The 23,847-nt window shown below is 42.5% G+C and overlaps 1 protein-coding gene across 7 annotated transcripts in view; it reads left to right on the top strand.

Annotated features, from left to right (window-relative positions):
• The window catches only part of Dgki (diacylglycerol kinase iota), a 448,005-nt gene that overhangs the window by 195,814 nt on the left and 228,344 nt on the right, over positions 1-23,847 (top strand). For 6 of the 7 annotated variants that reach the window (XM_041675726.1, XM_041675728.1, XM_041675725.1 and 3 more), the window contains exons 7-8: positions 16,350-16,421; positions 20,408-20,524. In XM_041675726.1, coding sequence (XP_041531660.1) covers positions 16,350-16,421; positions 20,408-20,524 — 189 coding nt within the window. The remainder of the gene's footprint in view (positions 1-16,349; positions 16,422-20,407; positions 20,525-23,847) is intronic. The other variant, XM_041675727.1, reaches the window with a different exon arrangement.

Raw genomic sequence — 23,847 nt, 5'->3', positions numbered from 1 at the left:
CAACCCAAATGCACCCAGTAATTAGTTGTCTAGAGTTCTTTAGAATGTCAAAAGACAGAGGAAAAATATAATAATGATTATAATGACCCTCTATTCTTTCAGGCTTTTGAACCTACTGACTGGCCAGTGTAACTATAGAGACAAGCTTTTCCATCACAGTCTGAAAACGGATCTTTCATCTCTTTATTGGAGAACATAAAAGCATTGCAAAACAAAACAGCTGCTTTTAAAACTTTTAAGTCAATATTTAAATATTTAATAATTACAAAGTATTAAGCATACTTTATAGCATTTAAAAATATTATTTATATTTTAAGTGTATAGGTGGTTTGCCTGTGCATCTGTCTGTGCACCACATGCATGAAGTGCGTACTCACAGAAGAGGGTGTCATATTTTCTAGAACTGGAGTTACAGACCACTGTTAGGTCCCAATGTGGGTGCTGGGTACTGGGCCCACTGAGCCATCTCATCAGCCCCCAGACATCAAATCTTGAAAGCAGTTTTTTATACTATAATAGTTTGTGAAACTTGGCTCTGGATTTCTGGTGCTTTTCAGTTCCCTAACTAGACAGTACACATCAGTGTGAATTATTTGTTCATGGAAGGCATACTTTCACATGTATGCATTTCAGATAGTTAGGTATCTATAATAGGAAAATGTGAAAAGTACTCTTTGATTATAATGGATATTGTTAAAAAACTAATTTAAGATGAATCTAAGGAGCCGGGCGGTGGTGGCACACGCCTTTAATCCCAGCACTTGGGAGGCAGAGGCAGGCGGATCTCTGTGAGTTTGAGACCAGCCTGGTCTACAAGAGCTAGTTCCAGGACAGGCTCCAAAACCACAGAGAAACCCTGTCTCGAAAAACCAAAAAAAATAAAAAAAATAAAGATGAATCTAAGGAGTAGTATGTAAAATATACACTTAAAGTACACATACCAGCTTTTGTAATAGGTAAATGAGAAGGAAAATGAAAACATTCTGTGGATAGTACAATGAAAGTGATTCTAGGCTGAGAAATAAGGGCAAGTGTTCTCCTGGAACATTGAGGGGATATCCCATTAAACAAATGGAAGACCCATTCTACAGTGATCTGGAAATGGGTGTGCACCAGAATCAACTTTCCACACGCTCTGCTGGGTTTGGGATGGGGAGTGGAAGGTAGTGCATGGGTGAGTCTGTGAAAGGTCATGGAGGAGGCGCAAGGGCACACGAGCTGTCTGAGCGAGAACTGCTAGAAGCCTGGCTCTTCTCCTATCTGTAGCAGAGAGCAAGTGATGATGGAGACTCATCAGTTTCACTCTTCCCTGAATTAGGTGCAGCATAGAGGTGGTTTCATGGCGTCCTCCTTGCCATCTGGTTATTTCACTTAGTGGAATCTCATTTGGGCTCATGCAGGGAGGAGGATCTGGATGTCATAGTCCAAGGGTACAAAGTTTCAGCCATGTAAACCCCTAAGTCCTATATCTACTGTGTAGTTACGGTGCCTAGAGTCAACAATGTTGTGTTGGTTACATGGTATTTTGCTAAGAGGGTTGATCTTATGTAAACCAACTTACTTCCTCCCTCTTTCTCACTCTTCTTGTTTTTCTTCCTTGCTTTTTGTGGCGATTGGAATTGAACCTGGGGTTTCAGGATGTCTAGGTGACTATTGTACCACTAAGCTACGCCCCCAACCTTTATGTAAGCTTTCTTATTTCTGAAAATAAAGCAGGTGGGAGAAAGCATTTGGAGGCTATGAATATGTTGCTGGCACAGTGTGTGGATCTGGTTTCACAGGTATATGCTTATCTCCAAACTCATCAAGTTGTGTATTTAAAATCTACAGCCGTTTGCGTTTTATTTGCATCACAAAGGCATTAAAAAATCAGGAGACAAGATGCTCAGGGTTTGGCTGCAGGCCCCAGGTGGATGTATCCTTTGGTTGCACCCTGCAGAGCCATTTTATGGTTGCTACTCTTCCTCTGCCTTTGGCCTGTCATGTAGCCCACGAAGTAGCAGGATGAGCCCAGAATCCTTTGTTCTTTCTTTGGCAGTTGCTCTCTCTTACATTCAATTCTGGTTGCTACCACTGGGGCTGTATGTGAACTCACTATACATGGGGCAGAGTCCAAAAATGCAGGGTGGAGCCAGAATGGAAACTTTTCCTGATGTCCCCGCCAGTATCAGCTTCCCTCCTGCTATGGCTCTTCTGATCCCAAAGCAGACAGTCCCGAGACAAATGTCCTCCCGTCTCCCTTTCACTTCCTTCCTTTATTGGGTACACGTCATACCCCACTTCTTTTTTATCTTTCTTTGTTCCCCAGAATCTGACTCTAGGCATAAGCCTGGTAATAAATCTTCAATTCAATTTCTAACCTTTCATGATCCTGATCGTAGCATGCATTCTCTATGTGTATTTCCCTTCTGAGTTTTATCAGAGTGTAATGTGATACTTCTCAAGTAAAAACATTTTCGTAAAATGACCACTTCAAATATGGTAATCGAGAAGCAAACTAAAAAAAGTTAATCGAGAAACTTAAAATATTTGCTTTTCTCTCTCAGGCTGTAGTCGTGGGGCGACTAAAAAGAAGAGCACCCGTGCCCCGCCCTCTCTCTGCTTCACAGCTGCCTGAGGCTCCTGCCCTAGTGCCTTCTCTGCCGCGACAGACCATATCTGTTAGCCCAGCAAGCCCTTCCCTCCTTAAGTTGCTTTATTCAGTTACCACAGTGGGAAAAGTAACCACATCATCTAGAAATCCACAGAGTGGCAGAAATAGAACTGAGCATTGGAGAGAAGGGAAAAGAGAGGATGTTGAAGAGAGAAAAGAGAGTGATTAAAAAAATATCCCAAACCTGTAAAATCCCTGCTTTACAGGGAGAGGAAAGAAGGTCGAAAGGAACCATGCTAGATGAGAGAGAAAAAAGGGCTGGAGCAGAGGAATAGCCAGAATGAACCAGAGGTTCTGATACCACCAAGTTGACCTTTTCCGGCTGGACTGTGCACATTCCTGCAACACCCTGGGATGCTCTGCTGGCTCCGCAGGCCAGCAGAGCGAAAGTACAGCAGCTTTCCCAGCCACCGTTCATTGTGTGTCGGCTTTCTTTAGGAACCTATCTGTGAAAGACAAGGCTATGGTTGTTGATGCTCACCACCGTTTCAAGTCACTTTTCTCTCTTTTACTTTTTTTAAAATTTAGTTTAATTCTATTTTGCAGATGTTTTAGAATAATTACTTTAAAAATAGAAATTGTTCTAATTAACTAATTAATTAGCTAATAAAATTAGTTAATTAATTGTTTTTTTTCCCAGCCTGATCACATTTCCTCCTCCCTCCCTCCTCTCCTCCCAGTCCCTTCCAACTCCCCCCATCCACTCCTCTTTCTCTTCAGAAAAGGACAGGCCTCCCATGACAACCAGTCAGCCAGAATATATCACGCTGCACTCAGACTAGGCACCCCCTCTTCTATTAAGGCTAGAGGAGGCAACCCAGTCGGAGGAGAGGGTCCCCAAAGTATCACGTCACTTTTCTCGGTTCACTTCTCACCCTGCCTTGGTGTAGCGCTTTGGAGCCTCAGACACTTCCCACAGTGATGTCATAAAAAGCCTCCTTCAATTACGAAAGAGAGTAACATGGGGCTAGAGATGTGGTTCCAGGGTGAAGAGCACTTGCTGCTCTTGCAGAGAGCACAGATTCAGTTCCCACCACCTATATGGCAGCTCACAGCCATCTGGGAACTCAGGTTCCCAGGGAGCCGGTGTCTTCTCCCCCTGTGGGTACCAGGCACAAACATGGTGCATGTGCGTGCATACAGGCAAACACTCTTACAACTTGAAATAAAAAGATATAAAATCTAGGAAAAAAAAACTCAACATGTGTTGGAACTCAATGAATTGGGGCTTGCTTAGCATACTTGAAGACCTGGGTCCTATCGCAGTAATAAAAAAGGAAAGGGTATGATGAAATATGATAAGAAATCATGTATGAGATAAATTAACTTGTTGAGGGGAACCTCCCTCATGTATTTTTAAACCAGTCTCTACAGCAGTAAAACTATTGCTTTATTTTCCTATCCTGATAAAGACATGTGCACCAAGTAGCTAATTGAGAAGCAATAGTCCATGTGCTTTTTGTAAATGGAGTTTTGGGAAAAACAACTTAAAACACATACCCAGATTTTCTAAAACAAGTTAGATGAGTCTAAAGGTATGTCCAAGTGTGTTAGGATGTTGTCCAGGAAATACTGATCAATTACTCTGGTAAAAGTCCAGGGTCTAGGTCTAGTGATTCCGAATTATGCATCAGTTTCTGCTGGCTAAAGGCAACCGCAGTAAGGCAGCAATTAATTAATATTAATTAATTAATATGGACTAGTCCAATGCTGGTGAAGAAGCCACTGTAGCTGTACTTCACTCTTAATTGGAGTGTAGATGGCATCACCTGTGTGTGCCTGGGAAACAGGGCCCCTTCCCTTGGGTGTTTTGACCCCGGTCTTGCCTTCTGTCATTTTTTGTTTATCATGAAAAATGTTCTGGCTTACACGGGACTCTCCCGGTACCAGGTGTAGTCTTCAAGTCTCCATTGTTAAATAACAATTGCTATCCTCCCAAGAAGGAAGTTCAATTACTATCCACCATGTGGTGATTCCTCTCTGTTACTGCTGGCCTCTGGATCCTGAATAAATCTGCTAATTCCAGGTTTGAGCTCTTCCAGTTATGTCCCATGGTGGAGATATTCTCTACCTGACCTCAGATTCTTAGAACCCAGGTTAGGAGCGTGAGAACAACAGATTTCCCAAGTGGGACAGTGGGAATAGGTGTCTGCATGGCAGCGCTGCTGCCTCTTCTTCGTTTCTGCAAGAGGCACAGCTCCGCGCAGAGGCTGGGATTTTTGTGAGCATGGCGCTTGTAGGATGTCCTTTCCAAGCCCAACTTTTGTAACGGTTAGTTTCAAAATCCCACTGCGTCTCTGTCAATTGAGGGACTTATGGCTTGGGTGTAACATGTCAGGACCAGTGTAGCCATGGTCACATTCTCACTCTGAATGGGTACCGTGTTGTGATGGTCTTGCACAGGCATGCCCGACATTGGAGGGGTGTTGATTCTGGTCAAGGTGAGCTGCTGCCCTGCTAGCAAAGACCTCAGTGTCATTGTTGACCTACTAAGGAACTGGCTTTTCAGTTTGAGAGATGACGCCACAGTGGGTGCTCAAGATTCAGTGTCTCTCACTGGCAGATGACATTCAGCAATGATGGTAGCTAGCTCATTTTTGTGAGAGGAAGCCCACACTGTTGGACCAAACATCTCTTGCTGCTACATCAGAACCTAATGGTGTGAGGAAAGCGGACTGTGGCACTAACAGTTATGTCTGCATTTTTAGTTCTTACAGGGTGAGTTTTCTCTGCTGGGCATTAAGATACAAGATAATGGTCTTCATGGTTTTATTCTCATGTTCATCCACAATACTCTTCTCCAGACCTCTTGCTTTTTTCTAAGCACCTGACCAACTAGCCAATATCACTGTAAGCCCTAATATATCTTAGTGTCAAGCCACGATCTTTTTAGACAACGGTAAGAGCCAATTGTTCCACCTGAATTTATGCCCACAGTGAAGAGTTCTGCTTACCTATGTCTCTGAATGACTCTGAGCAGATCTTGGGCAGACCTAATCCATTTTTGTCCTGCACTAACACACCAAGTTGACTTGCCCATGTCCCAACTCAGAGACTCTCTCCTTCTCCAGATGGACACACAGTCTTCTACATATTTATACATGTCCATGTACACACACACACACACACACACACACATGGAAAGACCTATAACAAGAGATGATACAGGACTTCTGAGACATGCCTTAGTGATTTCTTGGTCCTGCTTATGCCAGAGTCCAGGTAGTTTCACTTAACACAGTCTTTATGATACAACCCAGCTCATGACAGCTGTGACCTATGACCAGGTAGTCCTGCACCAGAGCATAACAACACAATACTAGCTGCTTTTGCAAGGTGTGCCATCCTTTCCTGCAGAGGGCATGTGCTTGTTTTGGAGCCCTAGAGTCTGTATTGTAATTTTTCTTATGTCACAAAAATCACTTCTCCTTCCCTGTCCCTCTAAGCGCCTGGAGTGGCAGGGCTACTGTTATTTCAGAGAGGACTTGGGGGAAAACTCTTTTCTGTTTTGGATTCCACGGTAAGCTAGGAACATTTAATACCATCCACTAAGCAGATCATGAAGTGTTCTTGAGTGTGGAAGCAACTCTCTCTAGAAACCAAAAAAGCAACAAAAGTGCTCTTTGTAGTGGAGAGACTATTTTAGCACGCCTTGGATCCTTGAACCTCATAGGCTTCATTAGCATGAGCTTTTGTGACTGTTTGTAAGGCTTGTCTGCCTGCCTTCTCTCCCTTTCTAAGACATTCAGTGGACCTAACATTTCCTGTTCGCTCACTTTAACACGATGTCACTGATACTACAGAGCAAGTGATGAGCAGTGTCCTTTGGTTCAGGTACCTGTGCTGCACCTGGGTGACAGCCAAGGGAGCCACCAGTCTAGGAAAACATTGTGAGTGCAAATAGTTTTTTAAGTTTCTTTTCAGAGAAGAATGGAAAATAATTTATCTGACAAATCAACAGCCATATGTCGTATACTAAAGGCCGAAAGATCCTGAACTTGGTAGCTATAATCACAGCCCCCTTGGTCAGTTCCCGATAGTTCAGTATTTTTCTTCAGTAGCATCTTGTTTTTTGTAGCGAAACTGGTAAATGGAGGAGGAATGTGTAGGGGTGCACGCCTCTGCCTCTACACACACAACACACGTGCACACACATGTGCACACACACGCACGTACACACACACAAGTCTCACACAAACACACAGAAGAAAATAAGTAAATGTCAAAAAACAATACTGTTGTCATAATTCAAGTTGAAGCCATCTAACCCCAGTACTTTGAGAATACATTATTTTTGATTTATGTATGGCTGGGAGGGCTTCATGAGGCTCACTGGGGTGTTGTTGCTATACTAGTCCTTTCACAAGGGGCTCAGAAACAGCACTGGGACCTGCCCATTAACAGACAGGCAGAACGGGGGAACAAATGAGCCTTAGTCCAAGATGGACCTTCTTTTCCATCTTCTTCCCCCTCCCTTCAATTCCCCTGTCTCTTCTCCCCTCTGTTCTTTTTTCTTTTCTTCTCTTTTCCTTTTCCTGCTACTACCCCTGCCCCTCTCTCTTCTTCTCCTCTTTCTTTTCTTCCCTTCCTCCCCTGTCTACATGAGAAAACAGTGATGTTGCCTCACTATGAGGATAGATGCATTAACTTGAACACTTACCCTTCAAATTATTTGAATATTTCTCTCCTCAGTTTTCACCTACCTACATTATGGCAAGTTATCTTAGTGAGAAACAGTGAACTGTTACTATGGGCCTTGCTGCGACCCTAGGGATCCTACCCACACCTTCAGTCCATGGGTTCTATCTTTGACATTTGTCATGGAACAGAGCAAAGGACTGTGACTCTTTAGTGTACCATTTGCCTTCTCTCCGATGTTGTGATCCTTTATCCATGCTTTCTCTTGATTCTGTTGACTGAGACTTTTATGGAAAGTCTTGTATCTTCTGTGCATGTTGTGCATGTTAACTGGTTATGTTTTCTCTCCAGGCCACACTCTTTTGCATCATCAGTTCACAAAAGCACATCATTGTGCTTTGGTGGCCGAGTGCTGTCACGTTATTCTTATGGCTTTGTTCTTCTAAATGCCAATTCCTATCACACTGCTCACTCTGTGAGGCACTTCTTCCCATCAGGACAAAGCTTCAAAGGAGGTCTGTTTGGGGTTCTCTTGAACACGACAGTGACTTTCTCAGTAATGTAAATATAGCTTTGATGCTGTGACCTGTGGACCTCTTAGAGACCCTAGTCAACTGGACTTCCCTTTTGTACCCAGTGCAGCTCCCTAGCATGCCTGATTCTGTGGAGTTTCAGTTGCTTCTGCCTCTGCCACTGTAACTCAGCCATCTCTATTGCACATAGCATGGACCACATCTTTGCTTAGGTTCTCAATCTGGTTTTAGTGTTGGGATTCCTTCTGTGGCTCCTGATAATTCATCTGTTATTGGTTCAACAATCATGTCTAATATGTATAGTATAACTAGGGCATTAACTTGTTATGGTCACAATTAATGCATTGTGTTATAGAAGACCGTTCCCACCCAGAGAGGCTCTATGCACCTTTGCATCCCACCCCTGTTTATCTTGCACCCTCCAGACTCAGGTTCTCTTACTCTCCTGCATATATGCATTAGTGAGATGTGTCACCAGGACTTTGGAGGTACAACCTCTAAGATAACTTTAGATACTTTCTACAAGAGGTACATACAGTATATACCTCTGTATATACAGTCTATATATAGTACAGTCCCCAAACAAAGTCAAAACTTTGATTAGATCTCAGGCATTTTATGCATCCCACTACCCTCAACACAACCTGTTAAGCCAAAAAAGACAGGTTCGCACTAATTACAGAGAATTCTAAAAGTCTCTTTCTCTTGAATTATATCAAAATGATCTTTAACTATATATATGTAAGTATAATATATTACCTATATTATTACAATAAATGTTATTATGTAATATGTTGTATAGTATATGGTTATAAATATTACTTGTATTATGTATTATAGAATATTATTATAATTATAATAAATATATAACATATTATATAACAAACATATACAAACCACTTAAGGTTCACACAAAAATAAATTATAGTTAGTTCCACTAGTGGGAGCATATTTTTCTCAACCTGGCAGTTAAGGGCAGAGTACAACCAGTTATTTCTTGCACAACCATACAGATGGCATGCTTCTCAGTTCCATGATTCTGTTCAAGCTGTCCTGATTGCTTCATTTGTAACTGTGTTAGCATTGATACTACCCTACGGTTAAAAATTTAAACTGTTTTAGCCTAAAAAAAAATATTACCAAGGTCGGATGATATTTTTACTGGTAAAGGTGTCCCTTATGGGTCAATCAGAGGTAGAAATAAGTTTCCTTGAAGGAGCATTACCATGCCTGTAGCCAGCTGTACTGATGGGAAAAGGCTTAGCAAACCTGCGAATTCTTGGATAAGCCCAGTATTTGTAGGCTTATACAGCGTGGTCTCCATTGAACTGAATGCTCCGTCTGTAGAACATGTTTCTGTCATGGACTAGGGTGAGGCTTAGTGGCTAAGAGACCTTGCTGCACACGCGGGAGGCTGTAAGGGCAGATCCCCCCACCCATATAAAGAACTGAGTGTGAACTCATGCACCGTTACTCCTTAGGCAGCGAGACGATGGCATCTGGAGCTTTCTGGTAAGCCATCAAGGCGGTGGAGCAGAGACACAACAAAATAACAGCAACCAAGAAGTGTTCTTCTGGTTCAGTGGGAAATCCTGGCTCGAGGAAATAAGGCAGAGAGCAATAGAGGAGGGCATAGCTTACAACAATCACACACATGTGAACACACATGCACATAGATACACACACAAACCACATGTATACATAAACACATCTACAGACACAGCCATGAAAGATTAAATATAAGCATGATAACTATATAAGAACATCTCTGTATAATGTTAAATGTAAACTGGCAGCCATTCTTACAGATTTCTGCCCAAGTTTTAAGGTCCTGGGATGAGCTGTGCCCTTCTGTAATGTCATGGAGCGTGATCAGTGAATCCTGGATTCAATGCTTTCTCTATATAGATGGCCATATATAGAGGAGGGATGTTAAATTGTACTGAGAATTCTATTCCTTACATTTTTCCTTTTTGCTTCCTTCTCTTCCAGGATACTCGATTTTTGGTCTTTAGCTTGTAGCAAGGATCTTTAGACAAATGAATGGAATGGGGAAAGGAGAAACAGAAATTATCAGAGAATATCATTGGCCAGCTCTGATGTGTATATGCCAATTGCAAGTGATGTTGGAGAAAGATAGCTTGAGATGCCGCTGAGGAAGGGATGTATATTCGTCTGCAGGTGTGGCTGTGACTCAGCGCAGCCCCAGAATGAGGGTGTGCTCTGGGCAATAAGCTCAACCTAAACTATGCAGAGCCTTTAATTAATGTTACCATTCAACCCAGTAGTCCAGAGTCTGGAATTCTCAAAGATGATTCTTATAACGTAACCTTCAGTCAGCTATTGTGAAGCAACCGCGGGTGTTATGAAGACACCACTGACTTTGATTCAGTTTGTAAGGTTCCTCACTGTTCCTTCCGATCCAATTCAGATGAGTGTACTCATTTCTACTTTGAAAATCTTAAATATTTGCAGCAATTTTTGCTCAAGACAGACATCAGTATAAGAAATGAAGAAAGTTCGGATAAATTGAACTCTCTCCCAAAAATAAATTTCACTCTTACAAAAAAGGAAACTGTTGCTAACATATTTTACACTATACCACCCAACCAAGGAAAATACATATTATCACCACACTGGCCTCATTTCCAAGGGTTCACAATGCCAGGCAAGAGGACAGATGTCAGTGGAGAGCTAGACTGAACGGTTCATTGAGGAGGAAAATGTCAGCGGCTTATAAATATTAGGGAAGGGGCTGGTTCCTGTGGCTTTGCCAAGTTAGGGCTGAAGCCTTTCTTTGGATGAGATCATCCTAAACGGCAGTGCATCGCAGGTTAAAACAAATGCCTGCCCTGTTTTCCTGGTCAGTTAGGTCAGTTTCCTTTCAGTTAGGTTGTTGTGAATCTGCACCTTGTTCACTGGAAGCTCTAGGTCACTGACCAGATATAGCTGGTTAGAAGAGGTTCTGTTGAAAGAACTAATGCTGCTAAGTCTTATTTAAATGGAAAAGTTTCTCTTTTCCATCAGCGAGTCCCAAATCACTTGGCATTTATACCCTATGAGATACCAGTTAAAAGAGTAGCATAGCAGCTGAACTGTCAAATCTCAGCCTTACTTTGCAAGGCATTGTGAGCTTTGTACCTTACATGTAATAAGTATTTCAGAGATCTAAGTGTAAAATGTATGAGTATATATTTATGTATATTTCAAGACTTAGGAAATATTTGAATAAAACTACTTAGAGTTCTTTTTCAAAGACAAATATTAATAGGGACAAATCGATTGAGTCTTATTTTATAATTCCCTTGGATTTGGACTTTTTTATCACTTTATGAGCCTTGGACATGTTGGTCGACATTGGAGAGACTTACTTTGTTGTTGCCATTTTAAGTTTTGGGGACATGTAGAATATTTGCTCTTGTGTTGGATCAAATCGAGGAAGGATTGGCCTCTAACCAAGAGATTCTTCCACCTCAAACCTCAGTAAGAAACAAAATCAATAAAATAATTTCAGTTCATTCCATGTAAAGCCACCTCCTCTGGTTTCAGCCAAGGCTGTCCAGCTGAGTGCCATTTCTTACATGCCCTTGGTGGAAGAAAGGAGAGGCAACAGGGTTTAAAGCCCTTCGGAATAAAACTTATTTAAACATTATTCCAAAGTCTTAGTTTGATTGGGGGAAAAAAATCTCCAGAGAACCACCAGAGTCACTTGGTCGATATTTTTAGTCTGGAGTCAGTTGGATCCAAAGCATCTGGCTTCTTGTCCTTCCTTTCTTCTTTCACGGGGCTGAGCAAAATTGCCCTGAAAAACCACAGAGTCATTTGAAATTCAGTCAGGGCATCTGCCTGTACCGTAATAGAAGATCTGGACCAGAATTAAGCTTGAGTGACTAGGATCTGGCTCTTTTTATTACACTTAAGAGATTGACCAAAATCTCCCCATAGATGTTCTCAGGGAACTTGGTCCTCAAAAGCTGTGAACAAGCCCTGTTTATGTCCATGAAGTAGATAAGAGCTCTGAAGCCATGGTCTCGGTGACTCTGCTGGAATAGTCTAAAGCCCCAAGCTAAAGAATTTTCATATATATACACAGACATCCCCACATATGTGTGTATGTGATATTACAACATTACATTGTCTCATTAGATGCTTATCACTATCTGGAATTGGAGAAGATTTTGAATTGATCCCATTTTGGAACTCAGAGAGAAGTTAGAAGTCCATGATTTGCCTAAACTCACCTAGATGATATGAAGATCCAAGAACTGTTCTCGGCTTTCCCATGCCTCTGCTTCTGTTTGATGTACAACTGTATGAGTTGAGGGGCTAATACCCAGGTCATAGCATTTAGCAGGCCTCTCAACGAGGCTATAATTGCTATCATGTTGCACCTTTTACCCTACTGATAGCTCACACATAGCATTATAATACTGAGCACTTATGAGTGAGGCTGAGAAATCTAGTGTGTTTGCAGTGTCTAGAGTGGCTGGCTACCTGCCCGACTGAGGGTACTGTGAGGAGGTACAGTTTCAGATAACTTGGATAAGATGTTTAAAGCTTGTGTAGTATGGTGCTTGTAACTGAGTTAAGACGTTGGTAGCAGCCACTTTCTCATTTAGTTAATGATACAATATGTGCAGTGATACTTTAAGAATTATTGTAAGTTCCCAAGAACTATAAAGCGATTTTACTTCAGGACCTTACATTTGTATTGAAGAAGGATGAGTGTATCAAATTACCAGTAAGTTAAGGCAGCCAGTGGCAGGGGTGAGGTCCAGGCAGCATAGCCAGTGGAGAGATCGTGCACATTGGAATAATTTTGGAGGACCTTTTAGATTTTGCTGTGGATTTGAAATGTAGAGGATGATGACAGCTTTCTCGGTGGTTGGTTAAGAATAAACAAAAATGGTGGGCCCAGAGACCCAGACATGCACATTTTAAAGACCAAGACTTCCTGTAAGACCTTACAAGACCCATCTTACTGGGCAGACATTAATTTATAGTGAGAATAAAATATTGATATCAAAACATTGATCTGGGGTAGGGGAAATGGTTAAGATGATAAAGTGTTTGCCATGCAACTGTGAGAACCAGAGGTTTTGACCCTCCCCGCCCCAGCATCTACATAAAAACTGGGTAAATTGGACTGCTTATAACTCCAGCTTTTGGGACGCAGAGGGACATGAATTCTAGGTCAAGCTCGCCAGCTACACCAGCTGAATCATCAAGTGTTAGGTTGAATGAGAGATCCTGCTTCAGAAAATAGAGTGGAGAGTGGCTGGGGAAGATTGTTAACCTCTGGCTTCCAGATGTGCATGCACTTACACATATGTGTGCCAGAACACATGCAAGTGCACACACACACACACACACACACACACAGAGAGAGAGAGAGAGAGAGAGAGAGAGAGAGAGAGAGAGAGAGAAATCCAAAACTGATCGGGAGGACTGTGATTGGTACTAAATGCTTGGATGAATGGTTGATTCATCACTGAAAGAGGTGCCATTGAAGCCTTTGATCAGGAGACATACTGAAAGGATACCAGCTTACCTGTGGCCATAAAGAATAAGGGGTAAGGACTACTGCTGATAAAGAGACAAGATATAACATGAGCACAGTGTCCCATGTGCAGTGAACAGGGGACACACATGGAGGCCTGGATGGACTTGAGGATCAGCACCTGAGAAATTCGTGGGCTCTGTCCCATACCAGCTCCTTCAGACTTTCTCTTAGACACTTGCTACTTTGATCGGACAGTGTAACAGTTTTTGCTCTAGCCCTGAAGGAATGTGCCATCTATCACTTTTATTGCTCCCTCAAAATTGACTTGGATGAACTTTTCAAGTGTCTCCGACGCTAAGCCATTTGAGCCTCTTTCGAACATATTGAGCGGTTTGGTATCATTTTTGAAAAGTCTTGCACACCTCGTTCTCTAGCCCAGTAGATTTGAAGTCCTCTCAGTGACATCCCTGTCAGGTGGCTTTGACACTTTGTCACTGGAGGTGGCTCATGATTGCTGTGGGCATATGGATGTCAAAGCTGACCCTGTATTTCACTTAATCTGTGACACAGAAGCAATATTGTCCTGGGGGAAAGGCCCCTGCTGTTAACAAAATGAGGTTTAGCAAGACATAGCTGGAGAGGCTGTGCCAAGGGTCCTGGAATTCACCCAAGGTGAATGCTTCACAAGAGGGCTTGCAGGGGGCAGCATGTAGAACTCCTATCTATGGTTTGTTGTAACACACAGACAGAAAGCAAGGTCAGCAAAACAGAAACACAGGGTAAGCCTGGAAGTAACCAGCTACCATCAGGTTTAGCTCCAAGTCCTTTAAACTGTGCTAAGTTCTTTCAGTAGTGAGCTGCAAGACACATATAAATATTATTTATCTGTCTCATTAACACTCCTCGCCCAGGAATTTCACTGAGTCTTGTTTGCCTAAGTATCTTTTGCATAACACAGAACAGAATGCTAGACTCCCAGAAGGAAAGCAGGGGTTCTGCATGAGCAGTATTAGGCCAGGAGCCATTCAGATTGTTCTGGGAACTGAACAAAGTATGCCAAAGGGTAAGATGTCAGAGGCTAAGCCTGTGCCAATTTTGCAAGCACCTTTCCTAAGGATACAATCTTTCTAAGGGTGGTTAACTCTTCCCTGAACAGGAAACAAAGATATTCTGACTATCGTTGATTGCTAAGAAGTTACTACAAAGCCAAAAGAGTCTTGTCATAATTCCAAATTAAGAAGTCATGTTTCCAGTTTCTCCCTTTCTCCAGTTTATCACCTCTGTAGGAGGGGAGGGGAAAGAAGGTCAATATGGAAGAAGAGGAAAGGAAGGGGAACTACCACAATAACACTAAGGATACTTGAGAAAGCCATAAGGAATCATTTTAAATATCTAAATTTACATATAACACATATAAGTCTAGTATACATACAGTTTAAATGAAATTATGCCACTTAAGATTATAATGCTTCACCTAAGAGCCATAGAGAATCTAAAGAATTCCCTAGTGTCAGGCATGAGAAACCTCCTTAAGAGTTGTTGGTTGTGGGAGTCCAGAAGACTCCTAAAACAATAGAGGCTGTTGCTATTGCCCTCGGCTGCTTCCCAGAAGTTGAAGGCTAAGTCCCCATTGCTGAAGACACTGAGCACTTTGGATACAAGACAAAGAGGTGTCGAGCTGGATCTGATCCCAAGCCCTCTCCCTGAGGATTAGCTTTTGCAGTATCCTAAGGTGCTACTGGGTCTGCCAAAGGAGCAGAACATCCAGTGTTCTGCTCAGCTGTGACACCGATGAACCAGAACAATGGTCAGCACAGCGAGATTGCCATAAAGGCACAATAGTGGCATGTCAATTGTACTTAAGGCCAACTGAACATGAGGGAAATCATGCCAGGTACTCGAAACCTAACCAATTACCTAAGTCTAGTTAGATAAGTAATCTCCTCGGAAAGCCTGCTATGGCCAATTTCCCAACCCAGGGTAATTCCTAACTGCAATCTGGACACTTATCCTTACATACACAGTCAAGTGTAGCTCTCATCTCCATCAAAGATACTTCTTTTCTCAATAGGTGAAGACCACTACAGAAAGTTATAACTAGTCACCCTGCAGAGAACGATTCACTGTTGGGTGCCCAGCCCCAGATGATAGATCTCCAACCCCCTCCCCCCCATCCTAAAGGCTCAGAGAACATCTTGGAAGAGGGAACAGGAAGAATGTAACAGCCAGAAAGCCAGGAAGTCTGCTGCAAGATTGAATCTTGTGTATTTGACAGGGAAACTTCACAGGAAGAGTGAAGTGGCTGAATCCGGGAGATTCATTGGGCATTACTGTGTACTTCCTTTGGGGGATTCCCTTTCCTGATGGGAGAGACAGTTTGCTTGTTGGTCTAAGGACAGTCTTTGACAATTGCATTGTCTTTGTTACTGTTTGCTGGTTAAGAATGAAACGAAAAGCTGCTTATTTTGAGGACAAACATCCTGTGGGAAGGGTGACAGCCTTTGAACTTACTCTTCTAAGCTTGGGCGTCTCCCAGACCCTGGCATCTAGGCACTGCCTTTGCTATTTAATTTCTCTTTTCCTGGGTTCTCAGATACTAAAGCTGAACAGAGCCTCAATGGTATGTGATCAGGTGAAACAATGCTTTTTATTTTAGTTAAAAATATGTAGTGTAATTTGTAATATAATATATACAGTTATGATATTTATGTATGTATACATATACTATATGTTCATACATACATATTTCTTACGGGAATATCTCTTATTTTAGTGTGGCTAGCTTAGAGAAGTTTGTGGACACCACCGCCTCCTTTATCTCATTCTCCAGATGGCCCAGAAATAGAAAATGATTTCATGGTGGAAGGTGGAGAGGGAAGTTCTATGTGGTACTTGCAGTAATGGTTACTATAGCAATGGGTGACAATTCTGGCCTCTTTTACTTCGGTGAACCTCAGGAGGGCATGTATGGGCTGCAACAAAGGAGGTTTTAAATTCTTTGTCTCTTGTCCTACTGTCTCAGGGCTTCCAGCAAAAGTTCTCCTTCCACAGTAAAGAGATCGTGGCTATCAGCTGTTCTTGGTGCAAGCAGGCGGTAAGTGTGGGATGAAATATGCCCCGTGGGCTCACGTGTGACCATATCTGCCCATTCCAGCACTTGGGTTCCTGCCTGCGTGTGGAAAGATTGCTCATTGAACATTCAGTTTTTATCATATAGCATCCTTAGAAGGAGAAAGACTGAAAAATTATTGAACAAAAGCAAATATAAGTAGGGGGAAAACAGAAAAAAATTTTCTTCTTTCATTGAACTTGAAGCCCAGGATGAAAGACTGGAAACCCTCCCTGGTTCTCACCCTGGAGCTGGAATCTAGAGTTCCTTCCGCCTGGACCACCCACATCTTACCTGTCCACGAGACAGCTAAGGGCTCCTCATCATACCAAAGTGCAACTCAGGGAGTCTTGAGTGAACTCTGCAACATAGGGCCAGGAGTCCTGCTTCTCCTGGTCCTGATGTGGGTGGCTTTGTTGTGGGTGTGTGAAGAGCAAGTACCTTTAGTGTTGTCTCTTAGGTTTAGATGTTTCTGAAGCTCCCTGTGCACGCGCCCACTGGAATATAGCCCTTCCTTGTATTGGACCATGGACATTCATGATGAGCCCACACTAATTTCCCGTTTACTTCTCTTTTGTTGCCCATCTCATTCTCATCTACTCTTAAAAGAACTTGGTCCCACTGTGAGAAACAGATGTGGCACTTGCTCCTTTGCTTTCCTCACTCTAACCCATCTGGCAAACTATGGCCCCCAGGGCCAAATATGGCTGCCCCCTGTTTTTATATAATGGTTAATTGCAGCATAGCCATACCCAGTTGTTTATAGGTTATCTGTAGCTCTGTTCGTACCTCAGTGGTGAGCTGAGTGTTTCCCACACACCCACGCCTTTTCAGAAAGAGTTTGTTAACCACCTCCCCCAGCCTTTCAGCCTATCTACTCTCTATCTTTCAAGATAGTCTTGCTACATAGAATATGCAATCCCTTGCATTTGTGATCCTTCTGCCTCAGCCACCTGAATGCTTGGATTATATGATATGTGTGAACACATCAGCTTTCCATCTACTTTTTTGAGTGACTGTGTAGATAAAGATATACCAGCTATTTATTGCGAAGGAAACTTGAAAAGAAGGTCTGTGTTGTGTTAGATTCAAGGTTCACAGGTCTACAAACAGCAGATTCAAAGCTAGCAAAGGGGCTGGAACAGATACAGTATGAAACGATTGAGGTTGATATTTTTGTGGGTTAAACTCTTTGCACTATAGTAAGTCTATAAGATTCAACCTAATAGTCTCACTAACGTAATTTCCTCAAGGCTTCCATTTGTCAAGAGCCTCCAGTGATTAGGTAGAGACCCACTGTTCTGGAAGGGTCGGTGTTTGTTGTGCCACTGTCATCCCATGTTTTGTTTCCTTGGCATTTCCATGTTTTCCCACTTGTCACCCATGTAACCTGTGTGCTTCTGTCTAAACACATGCTCACAGGTACCAGGCTATCCTACTATAGTGAAACTCTACATCCTAAGATCAGGATCTCCCTCTGGGACTAAGATGTCAACCAGTCCCTAATGCTTCCCATGCTGCTAGCCTTCCTGACCAGGAAAGAGCCTGCTGCTGGGATAGCATCAAGGCAAGTCTGTTCTGATAGACTGATGGTCCTTGAGCCCAGATGAGATGTCTTGTTCAGGCTCCATTTATTTGAAGCCTTAATCCAACTTTACAGTGAGCACCCGAATTCTTCTCATTAATCTGTCATCTAACTGATTCACTATAGAGACTTAATTTCCACTTAACCATTGCGGCAGAACTTTGGCCAATTTCCCACATTTTTAATATCCCAGAAAGTGTGGAAATCGGTTTTGCAAGGTCTTATATGCAGAATATATCCACAAAAATTACAGTATTGATCTATTGTAATAGTACAAGTAATTTCTTCCAGGAAATTTGATGTCAGATAACTAAACAAATAACAGATCCCTCTTAATGAAGAAGGAAAACCTTGGGGGAGGGAGCTGGGCTTCCTGTGTCTATGTCTTAGCTCCAGCATTTAAAGGCTATACGTTCCTGAGTGCACCTGTTAGTATCCAACTTGGAGATGACTCAAGTTTAAGTTGAAAGAGTTGCTTAAACAGTGTTTGAGAAAGGCAATAGGCATGCATAAATGGAGCCTGAACAAGACATCTCATCTGGGCTCAAGGACCATCAGTCTATCAGAACAGACTTGCCTTGATGCTATCCCAGCAGCAGGCTCTTTCCTGGTCAGGAAGGCTAGCAGCATGGGAAGCATTAGGGACTGGTTGACATCTTAGTCCCAGAGGGAGATCCTGACCTTAGGATGTAGAGTTTCACTATAGTAGGATAGCCTGGTACCTGTGAGCATGTGTTTAGACAGAAGCACACAGGTTACATGGGTGACAAGTGGGAAAACATGGAAATGCCAAGGAAACAAAACATGGGATGATGGTGGCACAACAAACACCGAACCTTCCAGAACAGTGGGTCTCTACCTAATCACTGGAGGCTCTTGACAAATGGAAGCCTTGAGGAAATTACGTTAGTGAGACTATTAGGTTGAATCTTATAGACTTACTATAGTGCAAAGAGTTTAATCTGATTTGCTAAAAAAACAATCAATTTTGAAAGGTTCGAATGATATTTTTCTTGTGTGGCATTTCTCTGGTTTAGCTTGTTTGTGAGTCCCAAATGATGGGTGGCATGGGAAGTTATTAATTATTTAATCAGTATTTTATCCATGATTGATGTTAATTAACTACTAGACCACAGGAAATCTTGACAATATGCAGAAGTCAAAACAAAGTCTTTGTGATCGTGTGGAATAAAATTAGGGTAGCTGTGTTCGCCAGTTTTCCTCAGACAGTCCTAATTGATGTCTGTTTTTCCGACACTGTTATTATCAGTGCTTTCTTTTACTTATTATGTATACAGTGTTCTGTCTGCATGTATGCCTGCAGGCCAGAAGAAGGCCCAGATCTCACAATATTTGATTGTGAGTCACCATGTGGTCGCTGGAAATTGAACTCAGGACCTCTGGAAGAGTAGCCAGTGCTCTTAACCTCCAAGCCATCTCTCCAGCCCTTCTTTTACTCTTAAATAGCTCCAGTTCAGTTGAAATGTAAATTGTGTGTTTATTACAATAAGCGTAATTCAAGATCAAGCTAATTTAAATAAGAAAATCACTACGATTAGGACCTAAGTCCTTTAATTATTGCTTAAGCTGATTTTGATGTTCATTAGAAATGAAATATCCCCACACACGGCTGTCCCCTCATAATCAGAAGGTGACTGAAAATGTGGTTTGACTGAGGTGGCAATGCCAGCCTCACAACCGAGTGGGGAGTTCAGCCCCTCACCCCTCACACTGGGGGGTTGTGTGTTACTATTACTAGTTCATGTTTCCTTCCTTCCTACAGCAAACAAGTTCCTCAGGCTTGCCGAGTGTAATAGGGCCACTGTATTTTTAAGGGCTCTAGATAAGCCCAGAAGTGATCTCTTTGTGTTTTGCTACTGCTGAGGTTAATAGCTTCCTAGAAGAGACCATGTCCTTCCTTCCTGGCTCCCTAGGCTTGAAAGATTACTCGGGAGGATCTACAGCTATTGTAGAAGCAGTCAGGAGGTGGGCATTGTCTTCCAACTGTCTTCATTTTTCTCCTCTATATTATATAATAGAAACGGTTGTGTGTAATTAAGGTTAGTAGAGCCCTTCAAGGCTCAGCATCTTTGTATAAATAATCCATTTAACAGTGAGAATGTCTTAGCAGGCTTCATCCTGCTAGGTTCCCGGTTTACAACTGTTATGTCTATGCTGAAGTGAATCGCTCTGGAGACCAGAGCGATTAGATGGTTGAATGCTGATGCGGTCATGTGTTCCTTCATATTGTGTGTGTGTGTGTGTGTGTGTGTGTGTGTGTGTGTGTGTGAGTGTGTGCACGTATGTGTTTGTGAGTGTAACCACCCCTTCCTGCTGTGAATTACCTCTTACTCAGAATTACTCATTAGCCTGTTTTTCTCTTCAGTTTCACAATAAGGTGACCTGCTTCATGCTGCATCACATCGAGGAACCCTGCTCCCTGGGGGCCCACGCTGCTGTTATTGTCCCTCCCACCTGGATCATTAAGGTGAAGAAACCTCAGGTAACTGCAGGATCCTGGTGCTGCTGGCCTAAAGCAGAGAAAAATTAACCGCTGTGATTTGCTTTTATCCCTCAATAGTCTTCGGGCTCCTATAACCTCCACAGATTCATCCCTGTGGTCTGGTGCTTAGCTACTAAGCTCATCTCACTGGCCCATCACTTGACCTCATTGGGCTCTCTCGTGGAACCAGACTCCCATCCTCACGAAAAGCCAGTTTCCGAGTAAGGGTGTGTCCTCCTCATCCACGTGTAAAAACGCTCTATGCAGGCAGGTTTCCTGAGTTCCAGTTAGTCCCAGTGAGGGAATAGTGGGTTCTTATACACTTTCTTTCCCTCCAAGCGTGAGTGGAGTCCACGGAGAGCAAGGTTGGCAGGCGTCATAGTTTGGTTAAGATTTCTACCACTCTAAAGGGCAGACTGTGAGTCATGACCTCCATTACATACAAGGTCTGCTTAGAGAGCCACCATGGTTTCTTAAGGCGAATTGAATCTGCTATTTTAGTGCCTAATCCCATCCTGTGCTATTAGTGGCTTTCCTGCTTAAGCCAATCTCTTCTTATTCATCTGGGGGACTTTCCTGGGGATGGAGGGATTATCCTTGTGGGGATTATCCTTCTGTTTAAAAGGTGGGTGGGATTTAGAGCGGTAGTCGAGAAAGCCAGTGGCAGGCAAGACAATAGCACCCTGTGTACCAAATTATATTGCTGGGCCTGTGAGCTGAGTTGGATCATACTAGGTCTGCTGAGACATGTAGGAGGAAGCGTCTAAAATAGCCGGATACTCTTGGTTAAGGATGATTATACGGCTGAATTCCCATTCCAGAGTCCACAGTAACCTTTTCGCTATATTTGTGTTTCACTAGGAAGTATAATCTTTGTGGAGCTAGGTCTCAGCGTATTCATCTTCAGACATCTTACTGAATATAATGACATCCTAGATCATGGCCAATTAAATGCTTCCTTCATTGAGACTTTCTTCTTAACCTTTTAGAGTTTAAAGACTGTGAGAGAGGAACATTAGGATGTGAATACGGGTGCATGGCTACACCCACGTACAGACAGATAAAGTGGAAAGACAGATAGATGATGGATAGACAGACAGATGGTAGAGCTTCCCGTAGCTGGACAGTCATCCTGCTCAGTTATATCCCCCATCTTTCTTCTCCAAGCTTCTTCTCAATGTCTCTGAGGGATTTGCCAATATCTTTTTGTCTCCATGCTGCTAGCAACTTGCCTCTAATGAGCTGCACTTTGCACTTTACGGATCTGTCAGTCATAATCTGATCACGAACTCAAGCTCGACTTTTAACCCCTGATTTTATAGCCGTGGAATTCAGCTTTCTCCTAACTGTAGTAACGGAGCCGTGCTAACAGTACTATCCCTACTTGGCAGGGTTTTCTTTTCTGCTTGTTTTCCTACACACTTTGGCTGGGTCTATTTTCTACAACACCGTTCTTGCCCTATCACTTCTCTGTAAGGAAGCCCACTGCTTCTGATAAAGTCTGCATGTATCAAGAATCTGTCCACCGTCAGGCCCAAGCAACATCCAGCTTTTTCTGCAAGTTGGACTTCCTTTCCCAGAACCTACAAATTACATTCTAGATACATTTATATCTCCCCTAGGGAGCATAAACTCATAGGATCGACTTGGGACACTGTAGTCTTTGAAGGGAGGATTGTACTTAGTCTTGTAGTTTAATTCTCAGTGCATGATGAGTAATATACACATATTATCCCTGTACAAAAGAAACTGCAGATTAAAAAAAAATGGCTCCTTTCACTAACGTACGAAATTGTAGATACCTCTCCTAGCTTTTCCATCACAAAGCCATAATTTCACTCCTGGTTTACACGCATAGAAATGCACCATTAGAATAGATAGAGAACTGTAGTGTGCCCAGGGCTGAGGGTCGTTATTGAGTGATGCCGTGCTACAAAGAATTCTTTAGAACTTGCTTAGTTAAAAAAAAATGGCTCTTGGGTAGAATTCTCTAGTAGTGCACATAGTCCTAAGTTATTTTAAGCTGTTCCCACTCAGCAGACATTTCCCAGTTGTTTCATACCCTTACTGATAGCTGCTCCATCGTTTCTAATGTCCTGTTTGCAAACAGTGCTCTGCCAACCTCTCTATTCCCCATGAAGTTTTCTTTGTCTTGCTAGCTTTCCTTTTTTACTGTCTTATTATGATGGGATGAGCTTTTATTGCTGGAGTACCATGAAATGGAATAACAGGCTTTCTTCAGTGACTAACGCAATCCCTCAGACTTGCTTAAACTATTTCCTTGGGTGGATTATGAAGATCAACCAGCACACATGATTTGATGTTACTTGGAGCTCTTGAGACCTGCTCCTCAACTTTGGGGATGAGTTTTCTTTGTTTTTTGCTGTTGTTAGAGCCACCTTTCCAGTGGGGCACCCGGAGCAGAAGGTGAGCATCCGTTAAATAAACAAAGCTCTGGCGTCTTCCTTCTGTGACCTGTCAAAATGTTGTCTGGTGTTTGTGGGAGACACACCCTTTGTATAATGAAGTGCTATATCACTTTTAGACCTTTTAATATAAGCAATTATTTATGACCCCTTAACCTGGAAAAAATCCCTCAAGGGCATTAAGAGCTAAAGTTTCGTTTACAGTTAAATGATTCATCCATAAGGAGGTCTTAACTGCTCAGGAAGGAGTCGTAACTCTGATAACAGTCTGGTTGATGGGTTCACTTCCTGGCAAGGTGATATGGTTCTGATACAGGGTCCAAGAAGACAAAGGGCCTTTATTTTCTCTAAATTCTTTCACCAGGATAGGTATAAAATGCCTAGAAGGCAACTACTGTTGAGATTAAAAGGCCACAAAAACCAGTTTGAGATGTGTTGATCTTGTAAGGGAATCACTTAAACCACTGAGTTAGCTGCCCTGGCTAGAACAGGCATGCTTTGTTTTAAAATGTCAGAGAAGTGTGAAATGTTTGACTCTTTAATCATACAGTAAGTTTTGGATATTGCCTCTGCATTCTCACAAAGCAGGCTACTTTGTTGAATTCCCCAGTAGTAACCCAGGCAGGGAAAGCTTTGCTGTAAATTAGCACGAATAGGTATCTTAACTTGTCATGGCTGTGGTACATTCCAAATCTTCCTTCCTAGCCATCCGTTTCTCCCAAGATGCTGCTGCCTTGTAAGTGAAGAGTTGTTAGACATTTGTACCCAAGCAGAAGGGAGCCACAGGAATAGTGAGGTGTGCTGGGAAATTCCAGAGTTCTTGCAATTGCTGTTTGACCATTCTTGCTACTGTAAGCATCCTCAGATCTCACACAGATACTTATGGGTGCTGTAAGT

Source organism: Microtus oregoni, unplaced genomic scaffold (assembly GCF_018167655.1).
Source record: "Microtus oregoni isolate MIOR12 unplaced genomic scaffold, Mior012 000026F_ref0000081, whole genome shotgun sequence".
Taxonomy (NCBI): Eukaryota; Metazoa; Chordata; class Mammalia; order Rodentia; family Cricetidae; genus Microtus; species Microtus oregoni.
The sequence above is the reverse complement of the archived record's forward strand: the minus strand, read 5'-3'. Positions and strand labels throughout refer to the sequence as shown.